This window comes from Gopherus evgoodei, chromosome 7 (genome assembly GCF_007399415.2).
Source record: "Gopherus evgoodei ecotype Sinaloan lineage chromosome 7, rGopEvg1_v1.p, whole genome shotgun sequence".
Classification (NCBI taxonomy): domain Eukaryota; kingdom Metazoa; phylum Chordata; order Testudines; family Testudinidae; genus Gopherus; species Gopherus evgoodei.
The window spans coordinates 110,389,420-110,410,466 of record NC_044328.1 but is presented as its reverse complement, the minus strand read 5'-3'; the positions used below and the strand labels follow the sequence as shown (position 1 = coordinate 110,410,466).

The window sequence follows — 21,047 nt, the reverse complement described above, 5'->3', positions numbered from 1 at the left end:
TGCTGTACAAACCAGAGCAGAAGACATTGTCTCTGGTTCCAAAGAGTGGACATTGGACTGGTCCTACCAATATCATGCTGAAAGCCTTCAGTTTGTATTGGCCATAACTGGAGTTAAGGGCCTTTAGCACTTCTCAGGATCAGGCCTTGAGTTAAAAATACCATTGAGATGTAATATATCATGACTAGAGGAAGGTCAATCTATAAAGGTGTGTGGACATCTGTCTCTCTTTGGTGGATCATCATGGAGAGCCTTCACAGAGTATACAGCAGCAAAGATTTGAAGGAGGACACAAATCATTTGGTACCCAAGGAAAGGGAATGAGGGAATTCTAACTATAAGAAACAGCATGGAAGAAATCATGGAGACAAGAATGGGTGAAAGTAAAGACCAGAAAGTTTTGGACAGGAAACTGCTGTTTCTTTTAGTTCCTGTTGGTGGGCTATTTGAATGTTCTAACTGTATTTAATGGCACATGGAAAGTGAGAGAGAATGCAGTTGTCCTTCTGATCAGCAGTGACATGGAAGTTTATCTGCTCTGCCTGCTAATGCAGCAACATCATATACAATTCCTGTCTGAACTGCTGTGTCATTAGGAAAAAGGAGAGCACAAACTGCAAATTAGTGGAGGGGTGTTTGAGGGAAGGAGGGAGAGGAAAAATGTTCTGCAGTCGATTAAGAGCTTTGCATTTAAAGAAATCAATCTGCAGGAGCTTGCTCGGCCTCCCAGTAACACATCACTCAGTTGTTTCATGGCTGTGATCTGAAATGGGGAGTCAGAATGGCAAGGGCACTGCTGAAGAAGGGAAACAGCGGCCAGGCAGGCAGCAACTTCCCCCGAATGCCAGGAGGGGCTCACTGAATAATTTATAGGAGGCTAAACCTTCAGAACAGCGCATGGGTGCTGGCTGTTACTCAGGTTGATTAACTCTGGCTCCTGTGCTGGATGGCTTGGCCCAATAAACGAGGCTGTTTGTTTATTTATTTATTTATTTATTTATTTTATTTGTTGCTTCCCTAAATGCTGTGCAGTGAGGCAGCAGTTTGTGGAGTGCGGCTGGCAAATGACAGTCTCTGTCTGATGGTTAGTGAGCCATTCAATTGGAGATGGGTCGCATGGCTGAAAGGACATGCTAGACAACTGTTCAGGCAGCGATGACTAACGTCAAACCCCCATTAGGCATCAGAGCCTGACAAATGTTAACTGAAGCCATATTAAATATTGAAAAGTGCATTTTTCACCCTCTCTAGAGGCCTAAACAGAAGAAATGGCACCAAGCCACTCATTTAGGATCTGATCTAAAGCCCAATGCTGGGAATAAAAAGATGCCCATTGACTCCAGTGGGATTTGGATCAGGTTCTTTATTTCTTGTCAATATAGAGAACCATGAAACAGTGTTTTAAATGTCTTCAGTGTGTTCAAATCACGAAGTTCTGATCCATATTTTGGACACCCTAAAAATCTGGGGTTGTCCCAGACTTTCTCTAGTTTTGGTGGAGTTTCACTACAACTAATTTTACGATAAGCCAATTTCACACTGGGGGTGTGTGCATGCGGATTTCACTTGTTTTACTCTGTTTACCTGTCCTCTTAGTAGCTGAAAAATTGTAAATATGCTAGCTGTGGGCAGAACACTGTCTCTAGGGTTTAGTAATGAGCTATGGAGCCCTTAGCTTCCCATTGGTAGCAACCAAAACATTTTAGCATTTGTTGGCTGGTCAATGGCCACTGTGATGAGTTTGGTGGGTCTCAGTCCATTTACTAGTGGCTAGATATTCACGTCACAAAAACCTCTCTCACAGTTGGCACTAACAGTCCCCCCTTTCTACCTGAGAGGCCAAAGACTGAATGAGCCGTGGTGACTAAACTGTCTCCACTCCTATGGGCCGTCCCACTCCACATGAGGGGTGTGGCACACCAGCGGGAGGTTAAAGATCACATAGCATGTGACAGAGTATCAGAGTCTTAGACCCAATGTCCTGGCCAAATGCCAGCTCGACCAATTCCATTCTGTTTGTCTAAATCCCTCCTACAGTCTCAATTATATTGAACACCGCTGGCCTGATTTTCAGGGGTGCTGGATACTCACAGATCCCAAGGAAGCCAAGCCACTCTGCTAAGTTAAGCCACTAGTGCCCATTGGCAAAAGCAGAATAAGCAAAAATCTGTGCTACTTGGCGTTACTTAGTGAAAGTCTGACAAGTAATTATCCAATGTCAATTTTGTTTCAAAAAGAAAACACATCTGATTTTAAGCTTTGTGCTACCAATGGCCATTTTTGGCCAACCCACGCCCCCTTTTGGAGAGCTGCCATTAGGAACGCAGCCATGAAGAACCACACACTCTCTAGAGGGAGGGCAGATTGCTGGCAGATCAGGACCTAAGAGCGTGAGCTCCTGCCAGCCTTTCAAACTGACCCCCAACTCAGGACACTTTTCAGAGCTCGGCAATGGTGTGCAAAGGGAATAAGGCCCTGAGTTTAACTGAATTAAGGCAAGAGAGAGCATGAGTTTCAAATTTCAAAATCAGTGACACCCTCAATTTCACCCTCACCTTTTTACCCTCTTATATTACCTTTAATGGCCTAAGAGGCCATGCACTGGCGGAGGCATCCCACATATATATCATCAGGGTGCTTCAATTCTGGCCAGGAGGGACCAACTCCAAGGCTGAGAGGGGAGTTTATTGTACCATATTTTGATCAATTATCTGAATAAACAGCATGTGAGTCTTTTTTAAAACATCATGACTTTTCAGATTGACCAATCTTCAACCTTCAGAGCAATGCTAGATCTGTTTTGTCTTTAACCACTAGGTCCTACACCCTTACTCTCTGTGTGTGTAAGTCAATACAGAAAAAAAACAAACCATTTCAGACTTTCTGAGCAACCTGCTTCATGCTGTGGCTCATTAAAAATTCACTCCGGCTTTGCAAACCTTACACAAGGCAAATTTCAGCTGCATTTACGATAGATTTTCCCCTAAATTCATTTTTAACTATATATTTCCCAAGTGGTACCAATAGCTCGACAAATGAAATTTCTGTACACATCCCGTGTGTGCTGCTGGGATAGTCTCAAGCAGGGAAACTAGCTGTTGCCTTGGATGAGAGACTAAGGGGTTGGATGTGTAAATACATGATGGGGGATACTGTGCACGCCACTCCCTATAGCCTTTCCCTATAATGCTGGGATAGCCAGACTCTGATCTGATTGAAGATAAACCTCTGTGTGATGTAGGAGAATATTTCTCTGGTTACTGTGATTTCAGTTCTTTTTACCTTAATTTTTTTTGCAGTAATGGAAATCAAATGTCTAATCATATATAAAATATAGTCTAGTCAAAGAATGAATAACCTGTATTGAAGCAACCTTGTCTGCCCCTGATTTTAATGGAGAGAGGCAGAAAGCAGAAAATGTAATTATCTTTCAAGACACTGTATGGAAAATGATGTTATCAATGCAATACTCTGGACATGCAAGTGAAATTTAAACCTTCTCTAAAGAGAGAAAGAGAGATCCTAAGTCAATTCCCTGATGAAAAAGACACATGAACCAACACACTGGCTCATCTCCTGTTTTATCAATACTGTTTTTAATATTTTTCTGATCTGATCAGCATAGTTCATCATAGTCCATCCTGTTTTTTATCATCCTTTCAACCTTAAAGATGTATTAAACCATGGCAGAAAAAGCTGTTCTTCCACTCCAATGCCCAGCTTCCATGCCCTCAGGGGAGCCATTCTTTATCATAATCGAGATATTTTTAGAATCCTATGTAAATACCAGTGCAGTTTAATCAAATATGAAAAATGTCCAGCTGCTATGCATTGGTCCTAGTCCTACTGATTTTCAAACATTAACCATTTTAATTTAACCTTGCTCATCAAATCCTGATCAAAGTAAGAAGAAACTTGAGTGAATGGTCTATCCTTATACAGTAGCAATAATATTTCCTAGATGGAATGGCTGTCTTTTAATTATTTTTGTAATAAAACTAACCGTAACATAGTTCGGATCTTTTCAGCAGTGCCATCTAAAGAAACTGGCATCTGACTCTTGTCCTATTTAAGAAGATAGTATCCCTTATCAAAATTAATTATTGGAATATCTCAATTCTTCCCCACCTATCCACCCAATTTTCTTTCTTCTCTTTCTTTCTTTCAATAAATAAAGACAATATGTTATTTTCTTGTAATAAAATGAGCTGATAAATTGCACATCCTATTTTAATTCATAGGAAAGCAGAATGAGGTATATAAGAGGAAGGAAATATATATATATTGGTTAGCCCAGATTCCTTGAAGAAAGAACCTTACTAAGAGACTTTAAATATCTGCTTTCCCTCCTTCCGTCCCCTTCTTTTTTTATTTTTTTTTAAAGTTAGGTTTAACTGTCCCATGACTGACAATACTGACTGATTTTTGCTTACCTGCCTCACCAAGACCAGAAACAAAGTACTCCAAGAACACAATCAGCATGATGCCTTTATGCTGCATGTCCGTAAGGGGAAAAATATCTGTCCTTAGTGGAGCAAAAAGAATGTCATAAATCTACAGGTTTGGTGTCTGAATGTTCTTTCTTTCTTTCTTTCTTTCTTTCTTCACCTTCCTCTCAAGGCAGGGATCCTGGCTGGTGTCTCATTCTTCTTGTTTTATTTTCAATCCAGACAGCTTTCCAGGTCTCAGATGGCTTCTCTGTGTGTGACCCACATTACTTCCAAATAAATAAAGGAATGGGTAGATGTTACCCCTTTGCATCCAGAAAGTAGGTGAAATTCACATCTCTGACACAGCCGGGAGACAAACCATCACTGAGGAAGCGAAGCAAAGCTCAGGTCTCCGGTCAGATCTGATACTATACAGTTATTTTACTTGCTATTTTAATCTTTCACTTTCATTTGCGGTCTTTGATTCTTGGGTCCCCCGCCCCCCTTATCCCCTCCCTACGCCCCCTCCCTCTGCTGCTAATGGGGATGTAATTAGGGGCCATGCACCACTAAAACCTTGCTTTGTTATGAATTTTGTCCTAGACAGTGCCCTCTTCCCTTTTGCTCCCTGAGGCAGAGGGTCATAGGAAGAATCAAGTTTGCTTTTCTTTCTGAGAGATGATCGGACAATGACTCTCTCTCTCTCTCTCTCTTTCTCACACACCCCCTTGCTGTCCCTGCTCTCACTTTTCTACCAAGGGGCTGGCCTCACAGATTGGTCCTCAAAGGATAATAATGAAGTCACCACTGGTGTCAATGCACACACAATCGATTGCTCCCCTTTACTGTTCTTCTTTTCTCCTGGGACTTGATTTGTTCCTGGAAATTGTGACAGATTCGGTTCCTGGTGGGGAGGGGGTAGCATTTGGTTTAGGGGAGCTGGGGGTTCGGAAGAGGGTTGGAAGAGCTATTCCTCCCTCCCATATGCCTTGCAGAAAAGGGGGGGCGAGAGATCCTCCCTTTTGCTATCTGGACAGGGGGTTCGCCCCCTCGTTGTGCTATTTAGTTATCTTCAAGTTTTCTCTCTGTTTCCCTTCAGCTGCTAGCACATCCCTCCGTCCTAACTGGCCAGCTCTGCCCTCCGGTCCTGTCTGGCTGCAAAGGGGATTATTATAACATGTGATCTTCTTCCTGTTCTTTATATGTTTTTTGCGGCGATGTGGGGGGGTCGTTTCCACACCCCTTCGTCTGGACTTGTGGCTGATCCTTGCTTCAGATGCATGTTTTATTTGTTTGCCAGCCGCATCTGCCTCCTCCAGGAGCCAGGCTGGGTGCGGGGAGAGGTTAGAGCAGGCTTGTCACTTTCAACTCAGGCGCTCCCCGTCTTTGCTCCTGTGCCTTTAAATTAAATACCCGGCATGTGAGACTGGCTGCGGGGGCGGGGGGATCCCTCCCGCCAGCTGCTCAGCTCTCGCCTCTGCAGCGCCCTCTATCAGGCAGCCTGGCAAATTACACCTGCCTGCTGCAGGTTACCAACCAGAGAGAGACAGCGGGGAGCAAATAGCATCCAGAGCAAGGAGGGAGCAGTGAGCTCAGAGGGTAGGAGGGTATTTCAAAACAAATTGCAACGGATCTGCTAGGCCAACCTGCCAGGCGAGATGTGTTATGTGTGTGTGTGTCCTGCTCTGTGCATGGCACAAGACGGGACAGTCCCTGCACCAAAGAACCCCCAGGCTCTAGCCCGGAGTTTGCAAGCAGAGCCACATAAGCAGTGCATGGCACCAGGTTTCGAGCTCGTTTGTCTCCATGAGGGCTGGCACAGGTGTAAGTTGTTCAGATCATAGAACATAGAATATACAAATAACCTTCCCCCCCCCTTCCCTAGGTTTCCCAGTGTAACACACATTCTTTATTTCTGATTTTAGGCCCGATCCTGCAAACACAGCCCTGCCTGACTTTTTTTCAGGTGACTAACATGGCCTGACTCTTGTCTTTCTTAAACCTACCTTGTGTCGGTGTCACTTCCTGGGCTTCTAGGGAGTTACCCTTGAGTTAAACTGCACTCCTGAGACAGAAGCAGGCCCAATGGGAATCTAAACATGAGAGAGGCAACTCACCTGCCTGAGTGTTTGCAGGATCAGAGCCTAAAATCAGAAATAAAGAATGTGTGTTACACTGGGAAACCTAGGGAAGGGGGGGGAGAAGGTTATTTGTATATTTTTGTTTCCCCTCCTTCTTTTAAAACTGCTAGAATGATGCATAATAATTATGCAAAATACTCCAGTCACCTATTATAAACCATGAGAATACTGTCCTAGGACTCAGACTGGTAGGGTTCAGTGGGAGCAGAGGATGTGCAATACCTCACGGATCAAGCTCCATATAACATTAATGGAAAGCCTTTGTTCATAATGTGTTGTTATTAGCGTTTAACACTGTTAGACCAAAGGTTGATCTAGCCCAGTATCCTGTCTTCCGACAGTGGCCAGTGCCAGGTGCCCCAGAGGGAATGAACAGAACAGGTAATCATCAAGTGATCCATCCCTGTCGCTCATTCCCAGCTTCAGGCAGACAGAGGCTAGGGACACTATCCCTGCCCATCCTGGCTTATAGCCATTGATGGACCTATCCTCCATGAATTTATCCAGTTCTTTTTTTAACCCTGTTATTGTCTTGGTCTTCACAACATCCTCTGGCAAGGAGTTCCACAGGTTGACTGTGTATTGTGTGTAGAAATACTTCTTTTTATTTGTTTTAAACCTGCTGCCTATTAATTTCATTTGGTGACCCCTAGTTCTTGTGTTATGAGAAGTAGTAAAGAACACTTCCTTATCTGCTTTCTCTACACCAGTCATGATTTTATAGACCTCAATCATATCTTCCCTTAGCCTTCTCTTTTCCAAGCTGAAAAGTCCCAGTCTTATTAATCTCTCTTCATACGGAAGTGGTTCCATACCCTTAAATCATTTTTGTTGCCCTTTTCTGAACCTTTTCCAATTCCAATATATCTTTTTTGAGATGGGGCAACCACATCTGCACACAGTATTCAAGATATGGGCGTACCATGGATTTATATAGAGGCAACATGATATTTTCTGTCCTATTTTCTATCCCTTTCTTAACTATTCCCAGTATTTTGTTTGCTTTTTGACTGCTGCTGCACATTGAGTGGATGATTTCAGAGAACTATCCACCACGATTCTAAGATCTTTCTTGAGTGGTAACAGCTAATTTAGACCCCATCATTTTATATGTATAGTTGGGATTATGCTTTCCAATGGGCATTACTTTGCATTTATCAACATTAAATTTCATCTGCCACTCATGGAAAAGTCCAATAGAATTTAATAGCAAAAAATAATAACCTTTCTATACATTTTCCAACCCTTCCATCAAATTTAATAGCCAATAATATCCCTGTTGTAGGATTCTATAGGATTGTTCAAGGAAACCTATAAGGGAAGGCATCGTTCTCTTTTAAATGCTATAGGTTTTCAGAACAATTTCCATAGAACATTATTTAATTTCTTAAGAACCCTACTGATTTCACCCTTTTACACTTCATAGGACAATGGGCCTTAAGTCTGAAATGTTCCCATTTCACACCTGTTCATTATATTATTTTCTCTCTCTTTTCTTTCCAGATTATGGGCTCAATCCCGGAGTCCTTACTCAGGCAATTCTCCCAGTGGATGTCAGCACAGACATAGGCTGTGGCTTTGTGAATGCAACAAGGGCCAAAAAGCTGCTGCACAATTTAAACAAAGGCTCAAAGGTGAGAGTAAAGTTCATGTTTCGTGTTCAGAGGAAAGTCACAGGAAGCATATTTGTTTGTGATGTTTGAATGGGAAGATCCTTAGCAACTCTAATTGTTGTTGATCATGGTGTATAAAAGCCAGGTAAAAGAGAGAGTTTATTTTCTCCCTGCTGTTGTTATGTAGCACAGCAAAATCAGTAGCAATATTGAATAGACTGATATATTTTCAGTTTAAATCTGTTAAAATTCAGGAACATATAATAACAGGAACCTATTTGGGGTGGCATCTTTACTGCTATATATGGGTAACAGCTGTTAACAGAAAGGGAAACTGGTCAGGAGTGATTTTAGAGTAGCAGCCATCTGCAAAAAGAACAGGAGTACTTGTGGCACCTTAGAGACTAATTAATTTATTTGAGCATATGCTTTCATGGGCTAAAACTCACTTCATCGGATTCATAGAATGGAACACAAAGAAAGAAGATATTTATACATACAGAGAACATGAAAAGGTGGGAGTAGCCATACCAACTGTAAGAGGCCAATCAATTGAGATGAGCTATCATCAGCAGGAGAGAGAAAAAAACCTTTGAAGTGATAATCGAGATGACCCATAGAAGCTGTGAGGATATTTTAACATGGGGAAATAGATTCAATTAGTGTAATGGTCAGGAGTGAGGTACAGTACTATCCAGCGATGTACAAGAGAAAGCTCCCAGTATTCAGTTATGAGATTATAGATGGGTAAAGGCACATATCCTAGAATCTCTGCTCGGACAAATCTCCTTTTGAAGTCCATCAGCCTTACTTTGCATTGAAGGCAATGTGACTTTGTGGTGTGCAAAGAATGTAGGATTGGGCCAAATGTATCCCAAAGTGTTAGCAGAGCAGCTACAAAAAAAAAAAAAATCCAGAGATTAAAGAGGAAAATGGTAAATGATTCGTTATTAGAGGGAGGAAGAACCAATGGGATTTCACAGTGTGAGGAGGTGTGTCGCCTGTGGTGTCTGTCCTCAGAATCTGGGAGGCATGTTTGCAAAAGACACAGGCTAGGCTGTTCTCTCTGAGGTGATCTCCTAGCTGTTGCACAACCCAGGTGCTCACACACCTCTCTTTGCACTTCTCGTTCCCCTTGAACCAGCCTTTTCTTCATCTCCTATTTCCCCGACGGACATGTCTAGCCTGGAGGAAATTTGTGGGGGACTTCCACTACAGCCCCTGCCGGGAAACAGAGGGCGAACGAAAGGAGTACCTCATGCGCCTGTGAGAACCCCCAACCTCACCGCTCAGGAAGAAAAGGTAACACGGGGTTTGCAAGACACATCCTCCCTTCCCACCAGATTCTAGCCATTCAAAGCAGCAGGGCTAATGCCTCAAATGCTCCATAGGGCTTGGGGGCCAAAGAACAAGGCCACTAAATAAATTTAATTGTTGCTTTAATATCACTGAGCTGTGAGCTAACGGATGACGCCATGGGGACTTGTCTGCTTTCCACCTCATTGCTTCTCCCCAAAGAAGAGTTTGAGACACGTTGGTGGGGCAGTGTGTGAGAAGCTTGCATAGCAGTTTTTGGTGCTTTCTGGGGATAAATGGGACTTTCGGCTCTGTAGCTGTCAATCCAGCACTTTTCACCAGACATTTTATGAGTATCCCCCTTTAAAAAAAAAAATCCCTAGTGCAGGGGTGGGCAAACTATGGCCCGTGGGCTGGATCCAGCCCCTCAGGGCTTTGGATCTGGCCCGCGGGCTTTCCCCCACATGGCACTGAGTCCCCTGCCGCACCTTGCACCCTTGTGCACCCCGACTCCCTGCCCTGAGCCTCCTCATACACCCTGCACCCCTCTTCTGCCTCAGTCCCTTGCCCTGAGCCCCTTCCTGCACACCGTACCTCCTCCCATACCTCGCACTCCCTCCTGCACCCCAACCCCCTGCCCCAGCCCTGCACACAATTTCCCCATGCAGATGTGGTCCTCGGCCCAAAAAGTTTCCCCTCCCCTGCCCTAGTGTATGTGTAGAAGGCTTAGCCCACAAAATTGATCAACGCAAAGTATGGAAGATCAACACCTGTTTACAAACCATCCACATACATTCCTTTTTGGTTTTGCATTTTAAGATGTTACAAGGGGAAATATATTTAAAAGCCTAATCAGAAACGTCATGGTGTTCTCTGCCAAGGCACAGACTTCAAGGGTTTGAGTTAATGATTTCTTCTCGGTTGTGCAATTCTCTCTTTTTTTTGGTTTGTTTGACTAAGTAACTTGCACTGTTAAGTAATCATTAGGCTCAATCCTTATTAGCAATTTAATTTTTTTAACAGTAAAGAGGTTACATTAAAACAAAAGTCAATAGGAGTTTTTCATGTTCAAAGGCAACAAGTGGATTCCTTAATAGTCTGAAAGGCCATGTTTCATCAGATAATAATAGCAATAATAATATAACATTGTATGTTCCCTCTCTTCCCCGCTCCCCCATGCTAGACACACAGTGACACATTCACAACTGGTGAAAGTAGGCACAAATTCATAGACTTCTTTGGTGTTACACTTGCTTAGGTGAGTGGTGAATTGGCACTTGAGGTCAGATTCTTTCTGTCCATTTCCACAAGCAAGGAGGAACCAAAATAGTTAAAAACTAGCTGGGGTGGAGGTGCATACCTGGGGAGATCCAGATCTCAGATCTTTCCTCAAGTCCTTGGGACTCTGTGGAAGCCCAGCTTCTAAGGATTGAGACATCAAGAGCATTTGGAACAAGAAGGGAACAACCATGAGAGATCCAATTAGGAATTAATGCTATTGTGTTGCTGAGGAATGTTCTCCTTGGCTATTACAGCACAGCCATGGGATTGAGGTGGGGGAATTAATGACTGCGTGGCTCTTGGAGGAGCCCTGCTGCCAGGAGGACGAGAGATCAGTGGAGCTGCTGTGCAGAGGCATACGATCTCCATAGATGTTCCAAGATCTCCATGGACCTACAGATATTCACCTTTTAGCAGGCCAACCCCCATCTCTTTATCATGGAGAGATCCTCACCCCTTTTCTCCTACAAGGCAGGTACTCTATGAATGGAAACTAGTACAGTTTCCTGCCCGCCATAACCTCACAAGGAGGAAAGTATGGATCATGGACTCCACATTATTTCCTCAGGTCAAGTATTTTCTGGGAACAAACTCAGTAGAAATTGATTTAGTCCCAATCTGGTTTCCAGCATCCTACCCTCTTCTCTCCCCTCCTTATCAATAACAGTTAATAAAAGATCAGACTGGTTGTGAATTTTTTATTGGCCTGTTAAAGATTTAAAAGCTTCCTTTCTGATTTATTTGGCTTTTAATCCTCCACCTTTAAACTCCTAACAGGTTGAGAGTCTCAGCTGGTATTTATTTGATACCCGAAAGCCCAAATGCCTTCCATGCTTAAAAAATATAGTCTTTCTAGAAGGTGGTTTCAAAACCTTGAGACAGGATTTCAGCTTTTACCAGTGATGTGTAATACTGGGACTATCTGGAGATTTTTCTTTATATGCCACAATACATTTATTTTCTAATAAAAATAGCTAATGAGCAACAGAAAAAATGAGTCCAGCATCTCATCTGGCATGGAGTCAATGGAGCTATGGCAACTTATACTTGCTGAGGATGTTTGTACCCCTTCAGTCTAAGTTTTTCTGTATTTGCAATAATAATTCTAAGTCATTGCAATGTTTCGTTTTCTTGTGCCTGAGGTTCTGGTAATAATAGAAACCCTTAAATGAGATTTAGAAAATTCCGTATGCCTTGGGGCTTGCTGACGAGATATACAATTGTCCCTACCGTACACTCCTTAATCTCCTTGGATAAACCAAACCATTTCTGAGGACCTATTTTGTTTATAAGATTCCTGAGCTCACTTGCTTCCACTTTCATGGCCTAGCGCTTGAAACAGCCATATCCTCTGTCTTTCCCTCCCCACCTCAGAAAGCTCAAGCCTTCTGTTCTCCCGCTTCCATCTGTCGAGCTAAACATTCTGCAAACAGGAAGCTTTGACTGGAGTATCTTTGCTACTAGTTCTAATGTAATAGGCATGGGTCAAGGATTTCAAAAATAAGCTCCTAAAATGGCCTCTTTTGTGAAATTGCTGCCTGAGCCCCCAGCAGCTCCTTTTGACCTCCGTGGAGAAGCGAGAGGACATTTGACCTCAGTGCAAACTTCTGGTTGATTTGCATTTCTGGAAATCAGGCCGCTGAGTTAGAAATCTACATATGGAAGGAGAAGGCTAACTCTAGGCTTCTGCTTTGGAAAATATTAGCCATAAAGAACACAGGTGGACTTTCAGAGCCTGTGTGGAGTTTACAACACTGGCCAATCAGAAAGATCCACTTTTATTTCTATTGAGGTCATCTATATTGGATGCTATTGAGAGAGAATGACACGTGAAATCTACAATCTCATTTTTGCAATCACTTTCAGAGAATAATCCCGCTATAAATGCCTTATAAACACCAATTACAAGAATATAAGTGGGAGGAAAGAAAAGTTAATCTCATTGTTAAAGAACAGAACAAGGAACCAAGAGATCAATGTGACTTTGAGTGTCACTTCTCTGGGCTTCAGTTTCCCATCAGTAAAATGGTAACAATAATGGTGACCCCTCTCCCAAGGAGGTCATAAGGCTTCATCTTCATGTTTGAAAAGTGCTTTGAGATCCTCCAATGGAAAGTACTGATAGTGTTGTTATGAGGGTAAACTGAGGCCAGTCATATAAATCCACACCCATATACTGGCTTTTAGAAGGGAGGAAAGAAAAGCCATTAAAATATTTCTAATATTCTAATATTCTTGGTTTCCCAAGACAGTCCCATAACAAAGAGGTTGACAGTTGATCTATTGATAGCTATCTGGTTCCTGTTGAAGTTAGTGCAAGGATTCACTTTTATTTAAATGACAGCAGGGGCATGCTCTGCTTAGAACACAATGGGGCTTGTGAATTCTATTGAGCAAGAAAATTGAACTGCTAGTGGAGTGCTTCAAAATGAGAGCACAATATTAGGCGTGATCCACCATGCATGTCTAAGAAGGAAACTTTGGGTCAAGTTCTTATGTTGTACTTAGGTGACCGGGTTGAAATACTCTCAACAAATAATTAATTAAGGGTTGGGTTTTCAAAAAAAAGTCTAAGTGACTTAGGAGCATAAGTCCTATTGACTTTCATATACATTGTAAGTGAGGTTAAAGCCTGATTTTCACAGATGTTGAGCACTTGCAGCATGAGATGAAGTCAATAGGAGCCATAATTACCAAGCATCTCTGAAAAACAGGTTCTTCATCTCTTTCTCTGCTTGCAGAATAATCACAAGGAAATGTTGACTTCCAGAAATGCATTTATTATAGATGAAATTCACTCCTATTCAAAGGTCCAGGCCAAGGCTCCATATTTTGATGACTTAGTAGATTTAAGTAATGTAGAGGCCAGGAACATACAAAATTAAAGATGTGCTGCTTAGTTGTGATTGGTCACATAAGCCACATGGTATTGCTTATCTTCTCTGGACACACATACAAGCGCTTTTGGTATAGATACTTTCATCTGAGAATTCACTTTGGTTTCTGCAAATACAAGCGCATGCAACTTTAGAATTCATTTGCATGAATGTTTGTATTACAAAACGCAATCACTTGGATGCTCTTGGAAAGAGAACACAAATAGGGCATATGCTCAGCCAAAAAAATCCAGGCAGATATTCGCAAAATTGTTTTCACACCATTTCCCCAGCTCTAGTATTTACTACATGTTAAACTGTTTGAATTTATCAAACTGTATTTGTAGATTAGGTAAAAATATCTCTAGCAATCTTGTTATACTACAAATAATGCAGGATATTTATTGAATAATTCTAGCCAGGTTAGAAAGATAACTTTTTCATTCCTCCAGCACTTGATATTCAACGTAGAACACAGCCATAATTCCAAATGTTGCAATATTTTCCCTTTTCCTGTTACTCATTCCCGCCCCCTGCCACACACACAGAATTTTATCCCAGATAATTGTATTTTATTTTTAAGAGTGTGTGTGGCATAATTTTATCCTCTCATTTGAAATTCTCCAGAATTAAATCATTGTAGTTATCGCTGACTGCAGCTGATATGACATTCTAACAAAAACACCCAATCTTACCATATATTAATTATAGCTGGGATTTTTGTGTTCCCTAGTAACATGCTCTTGAAAAACAACTGCTTATCTAGCTGCTGGAGGGGTATCATTTGCATTTTCTACATCCAGTGAATGATTTTTTTTTTCTTTTCGTACTGTCGATAAAATGGCAAATTCCAGCCTCTGGATTTTATTGGCCACATTCTCAGCTGGTGTAAATTGTCATAGCTCTGTTGACCTCAAATTGGATCTGACCCTATGTGCTCAAATGCAAGAATACCTATGCCAGGAACATTTTCTTACATAGTCATCATCTTGTCTCTTCTGGCAGCCCTTATGGATGCTAGTTCTCACTGAAGCCAGAGGGAGTTTTGTGTGTGGCAGGCTTGCATGCTCAAGTGGTGCGTTAGCTGGAGAACTTTAAGCCATAAAGACCAAACCGTGGCCCGTTGAAGTCAACTAGAGATTTGCCACTGGGCCAAGGCTTGGGTTTTGTATGGGTTTTAAGGGCTTTTGCCAAAGTGTCTTGTCTCCAGAGAATAATGACTATGCTGAGAATAATTAGGTTGAGTCCATGGGTTTTCACTGTCCTAAGCACCATTATTCCCATACGGCACTATTGCAGTTTGCATTCTCTATAAATTATCTGCATCCATGACTCCCTCATGCAACCACTGGAGGATGTCGCAAGCACAGGGTATGTGTGCTATATTCCTCCCTCTCCAAAACTAGAGTCTCCCGCATGGTGAGATGATGTGATCTCATCAGATCTTAAAGCAAACTCTATCTCCACTCCCTACAAATCACCCAAATGAAGCTATTAAGTTAAATATGAGTTGAGACTATCTTCACAGGAAAGCAGCTTGGATAGTGCTGCCATTTATAATGCAAGTGGACAACCTTTTTCGTGACCTTTATGTGCAATTAGCCTTTTAAAGATTGTAAAATCTTTGGCCTCATTATGGTTCTAATAGACCAGAATGTGGAATACATAATGACTACATGATTTAACAAAACATTACATAAAGATAATAGCTTATGTTTATCACCTTTCATCTCAAAGGATACCAATGTGCTTTGCAAACTATGGGCAACATCTCTGCAGGCAGAAGGAATACAGTGCCTTAGCCCAGCCTGAAGAGTTTGATTCCATGTGCAAGAATCAATTTAATATGAAAATACACCCACCACTGGAGAAGATTGTAGCAAACGCATAATAATACATAGCAACACACTCTGCAATAGCTTGGGATAGAAAGTGATGAGAATACTTATCCAACTGGAAATTAGGCAGGAAGACTCTTAGGTAAGCAGGATGTAATGTGAATTTGCCCCTGACACAGGTGTGAAAACCCTACTCTTATGGAACATGCCATGAGATCTTCAGTGCCTACCAGCGGCCAGGACCGCATTGTTGTCATTTCTGAATAGCTCCCTTGGCAGCACAGCGCCCCTTAGCACAACAATGGAGAATTGGTTCAGCACTGACTTAAAAGAAAACACTACTTACATCCACAGCCACTTCCTGCAATTGCTGTTGTTTTGGGCTAGCTGTGCTAAATAACTGTAAAATAAAATAACTCCACAAAAATATAGCTTTAAATAACCTTAGCAATTCATAGTTTGATTTTCTCACTGATGGAACAGTAATAAATACCTGATAAGTATCAGGAACAGTATGTGTGATTTGCCTAAAATGCCACCCACCTGTGATTATTTAAGCATTTAAAATTTCACATAAAATAATTTTGTATGATCTCTCTCACTCACGTACAATGTTGGATGAAATGGCTTTATTCATTCCAACAATTAATTTTCCAGTAATTTCAAAATTCTATATGTTTTACACATTTTTATGTGTTTTCCTTTACTGAAAAAGTCTTATTTTTTTGCATTTTTGTTCAAAAACTGATCCATTTTTAATTGAAATTGGTCCTGGTTTTGCCTAAATAACATGTATACATTAGCGAGGTTTTCTGTGAAAATTGGTCCCTTTTCCAGTTTGTAAGGAATGTGAAGAACCTTGAATTTACATTTCATTATGAGGATTTCACAAACATCTAGTGGTTACTTTTAACGGGAGAGATCCTGCAAGAATCCACTATCAAGTGTAGGTATCCTGCTATGAGTATACTCTGAGTGAAATTGATCTTTATGCAGAGAGCTAGAACAAGACCTATGCATCACTTAAATCCCATTAAAGTCCTATTCTGAGCAAACCTTCTGCACATGGGCAAATTTTGCACATAACAAATTGAAACTGCCTCATATCTACTGTTTTTTCACTCCCTCTGTGGGATTATTCCTAAAAATTCCACCATCATAACTTAACCTACAGAAGCAAAGAACAAAGATAAATAAAATGTGAATATTTTCTTCTGTAAAGGGTTAGAAATGATGGGCAAACCTCTTTAGAAGAACTAGGCACATGAGTATTTATGGCTAATCTTTACTTGATTTACATACCATACTTACACTAAAATTAATGGGATTTATATATGCACATTGAGAAGATAAAAAAGACCAGATATTGCACCAGACTGTGAATGGAATACTGCCCATCATGATGTTATGGTTATTTATTGAACATCTGTGCATAGCACCATGTGCATGAAACTTGACCAAAAGTCTGAAGACATGGTTGCTGCCTTTGAGTTGAGCTGAAGCTTGTTCTACTCCATATTGTTGGGTTTGCTTAATAAATATGTTAGAGGCTCAGATTGTCTAGGCCAATCTAGGCCCTTTGTGCCACTCCAGAGGTGCAAATGGGCCATAAACTGGCTGTAGCCCCACAGTTAAGGCTTCTCCTGGCCTCAAGGAGCCCTCAACTAGTTTAGAGACAGCAGAGCTGTTTCCCTGTACCACTTCCTTCCTGGCCGAATGTAGTGGGATGCCGGGGACAGGAAAAGAGTGGCCAGAACCCTACTGCCTGGTTATCTTCAGATGGCTCCTTTGCTGTCCTCCCCTCCCTCTACTGCTGTGGTTGGTGGAGACTGGGTGTAGCAGAGAATCTGAGCCAGAGTATTTTTCTGCTTGTGCAAGGATTAGGATGAAGAAATATCATCGGAAATGCTCAGCTTTCATACTACTTGGGCTGTTATTCTTTTAAGGGCAGTAACCTTGAATACTCTTACAATCTGGGCAGGTTTCCCATCATATCTCATAAAGCTCATGTTATTATGATAACCACCCACCTCGTCACCTTCATTTCACCCGTGCCCTTTTTTTGACAGCTGGCTTTGCAAAATGCTTTGCGTTATTTCCCACCCGAAGTCCATAAAGAGCTGGCGCTGGAATTTGCGGAAGAGCTCAAGCTGTATGGCCACATATACATGTACAGATTCTGCCCAGAAATTGAGATGAGGTAAGGTTGGGAGGGGACTTTTCAGAATTGCAATCAGTCACCACTGACACGCTTGTTGTACTCTGGATATGAAATTCACTTGTGTGCACAGGGCTAACCCAAAGCCTATGTCCCAGTGAGGCCTCACTTAAGCCCATCTAGAAACAGTGTCAAGACATATTAATGAAATGAATCAATCAAACTAATAAATATTGTGTCTTGTATGTAATTATAAAACAGTAGCTTTGTTTATAGTAAGCCTCAGTCGTAGTTTTGGAATGCTGCCCCAAAAGCTGCATAACAGAGATTCTTCATACTTCGGGCCAGAGGTGGCTCCAGGCACCAGTGGAGGAAGCATGTGTCTGGGGTGGCACATGCTAAGAGGCGGCATTCTGTCCATTCTTGGGGCAGCACAGTCCAGGCAGCTGTTTGTTTTTTTTTTTGTTTTTTTTTGCCTCGGCAGTTCAGGTGGCACAGTCCAAGAGGCTTTTTTTTTTTTTTTGCTTGGAGTGGCAAAAATGGTAGAGCCGGCCCTGCTCCATGCTCTATATTGCTCTCTAGCCACGTTAAATTCCCCTTGGCATTAGTGAGCATTCCACTATCTAACAAGGGAAATATTGGGCACCCTTGTCGGTGGCCACTAGCTAGGCCCTCCCCTCTCTATCGCTCATTATACTGTGTTCCTATTTAAAAGCTAGTCTACTCTGGAGACATTTACTTCAGGCTCTTACAGCATCAGCTCGAGCTCCTGGAATGCTTGTAAAATGCTTGGGGTGAAATTCATCCCTGTGCAGAGAGACTGCACAAGGTTTATGCACACTGAAGTCTGACAGAGGCCCCATTCAGAGGTGTCTGTAGTGTTTCACAAGCATCCAAAGTACAGTCTCAACTATATGAGCTCTGAGTAAGTCTTATAGGCACTGCGGCTTGTGCTGAAGCTGAATTCTGTTGGCTGGCAAAACTCCTCCGTTATTATTTATAGACTGTAGATTTCAATCCATAGACTGTTGGAATGCTGAAGCCAATAATTGGAGAATCAGTGGGAGAAGTCAAATGCCCTGAGTGGCTTTAGAGCTGCCTGTTTGAGAGACTGTCTCTCTCCTCATGCCACATAGGGGAGGCTTCAGAGCTGGATCCCCCTTTATTTAAAAGAGAGGTAGAGCATTCTCCATGAGGGGCCCTCAGCTTTGGAACCTGCTGCCTGATCCTGATCTGAAATATACTAGGCCTGTTGACATTTGGAGAGTGCTGTAAGAGGCAATAAATTTATTCAAGCTTTTGGAGAGGGGCAAAGGTTTGTGGAGCAGAGCAGTTTTGTTGAGGGCCTGGTGGAGTGTTAGCTGTTGTTTCTAGTCTGATTAATTGTTCTAATTTGTGTCAAACAAGGGCATGTTTAATATCTTCACAGAAATCTAAATAAATAAAACAAGTAACTATAAAGCACTCAGATTTGTGCAAACAGCTGTGTCTCCATGCTCTCAGCATGAGACTGAGGCGAAATCCTGCAGACCTAAACTAAGACAAACTGCATGCTAAAGACATTGGGAGTTTTGTCTGAACAGGACTTTAGGATTGGCCTCTTGGTAGCACAAAGCACTGAACACTAAAAAGTTGGGGACGAACTTGTCCTGACTGGGATTGGATTAGATGGCCCACCAGATCATTTCCATCTCTAACGTCAGTAATTCTTTGATTGCATTAGATACTATTTATCACTTGTTTATTTTTCATTTTCCATTTTTGTAACAGTTTATTTGAATCTCAGAAATAGAAAGTCTTTTCTTTTCCCCCTGGCACACTTTGTTTTCGTTTTGTTTATTTGTGTTCCCTATGGAATGTGGGGCAGCGTGTTTCTGCTTCATTAATATCCTTGTTCCCACAGCAACATTCTTTGTGTTAGCAGATATCTAAGAATAGGGATTGTATGTGTAACCCTTCTGCCCCTCTGAGTTGGCAGCAACAAGGTCCAGGTTCAGTGTCCAGGGGTTCCGTTTCAGTAACACAATGCATAACCGGCTCGAGCCCCCACCCAGTGACCTGGGACACTCACATACCACACCCCCCTGGGCGCCTCTAGGAGGCAATACTTCTCCTCTCGCAAGCATGGAGACTGAGTGTAGCAAAATCTTTTTAATCAAGGAAGGAATCAATGCGGCATCCCATTGGAGAAACACCATAAACAGGGTTATAACACAAACCATAAACAAAAACCCACCTCCAAGTACATTTGGCACTGTCCTTTTTCCCCTTAGGGTTTTAAGTCCAATCACCCCAAAGTCCAACAACCCAAAAGTCTCTGGTCAATGCCACCCCAGAGTTCGAGAGTTTATCTGTAGAGGTCCCTCCCCCCAGTCTGGGTAGAAGGGGGCACCTTACGTGGTCCGGGGCCAACTGCCCTGCCTCTCCGTGGGTTCTGCTTCTGCCTCCTCCACGAACTGCTCCGCTTTACCAGCTGCTCCACGCTGCTCCTCCAGCTGTCCTCAGAAACTGCTCCGCTCCACCAGCTGCTCTGCTCCATGAGCTGCTCCAGTTCTCCCTGCAAACTGCTCGGCTCCGCTCCGCTCGCTCTGTGGGCCGCTCCACCCGTCCCACAGCTACTCTGCTCTGCCAGCCGCTCCACTGCCACCAGCTGTCCCGTGATCCGCTCCAGCCGTCCCCACAACTGCTCCTCTCCACCAGCTGCTCTATTCCACAGTATAGCTTCAGGCTCCCCCACTAGTTAGCACAGTACTCAGTGCTCTCAGCTCAGTAATTTCAGCTCTTTAGTGATTTCAACTCATAGTGATCTCAGCTCTAGTGGGGGAGCCCCAGTGCTAGTGCACCATTAGCCCAAAGTGAGTTCAGCTCAGTAACCTGTATTTAGATTCTTGAGGGAATTAAAAAAATCAACTCTGACATTCCACAGTGGAGAGAGGAGGGGGTGGAACTGGTGCTTCTGGCTCCACAAGGAGCCTGCACCACCAGGCACAGATACCTATCCCCAGCCTCTCTCAATTCACTGGGTTTTGGAACCCATGTCCCTTGTCTAGCAAGTACCACCCAACTGAGGGTGAGTCATTTGTCACCAAGCAGTCCCACAGCTCAGCAGTCTGGGATAGGGTAGGCGAGCCTATGCAAATACACTCTCTGAAATTCTTTCCACCAGATGTCAGGGTAGAGCTTATCCTGAACCAGTCCCCTGCACTGAAGCAGGATTAAATATTATCTAGACCATCCCTGACAGGTGGTTGTGTAAACTGGTCTTTAAAACCTCTAATAACAGATTCCACAACCTCCCTAAGTAATTTGTTCCAGTGCTTAACTACCATGACAGTTGGGAAGTTTTTCCTAATGTCTAACCTAAATCTCCCTTACTGCAATTTAAGCCCATTGCTTCTTGTCCTGTCCTCAGTG

The 21,047-nt window shown here is 42.6% G+C and overlaps 2 protein-coding genes across 4 annotated transcripts in view; one reads left to right on the top strand and one right to left on the bottom strand.

The window, feature by feature from the left end:
* The window catches only part of LOC115655451 (netrin-4-like), a 64,223-nt gene extending 59,317 nt beyond the window's left edge, over positions 1 to 4,906 (bottom strand). Inside the window, exon 1 of the mRNA XM_030570898.1 lies at positions 4,434 to 4,906. Coding sequence (XP_030426758.1) covers positions 4,434 to 4,500 — 67 coding nt within the window. The 5' untranslated portion in view covers positions 4,501 to 4,906. The remainder of the gene's footprint in view (positions 1 to 4,433) is intronic.
* Positions 4,907 to 9,240: 4,334 nt separating this feature from the next.
* UROC1 (urocanate hydratase 1) overlaps positions 9,241 to 21,047 on the top strand; it is a 67,221-nt gene continuing 55,414 nt past the window's right edge. For all 3 annotated transcript variants that reach the window (XR_004001263.1, XM_030569532.1, XM_030569531.1), the window contains exons 1-2: positions 9,241 to 9,486; positions 17,545 to 17,675. Coding sequence is in view for 2 of the 3 variants with exons in the window: in XM_030569532.1 (XP_030425392.1) it covers positions 9,361 to 9,486; positions 17,545 to 17,675 (257 nt within the window). In the remaining variant the exon portion in view is untranslated. The remainder of the gene's footprint in view (positions 9,487 to 17,544; positions 17,676 to 21,047) is intronic.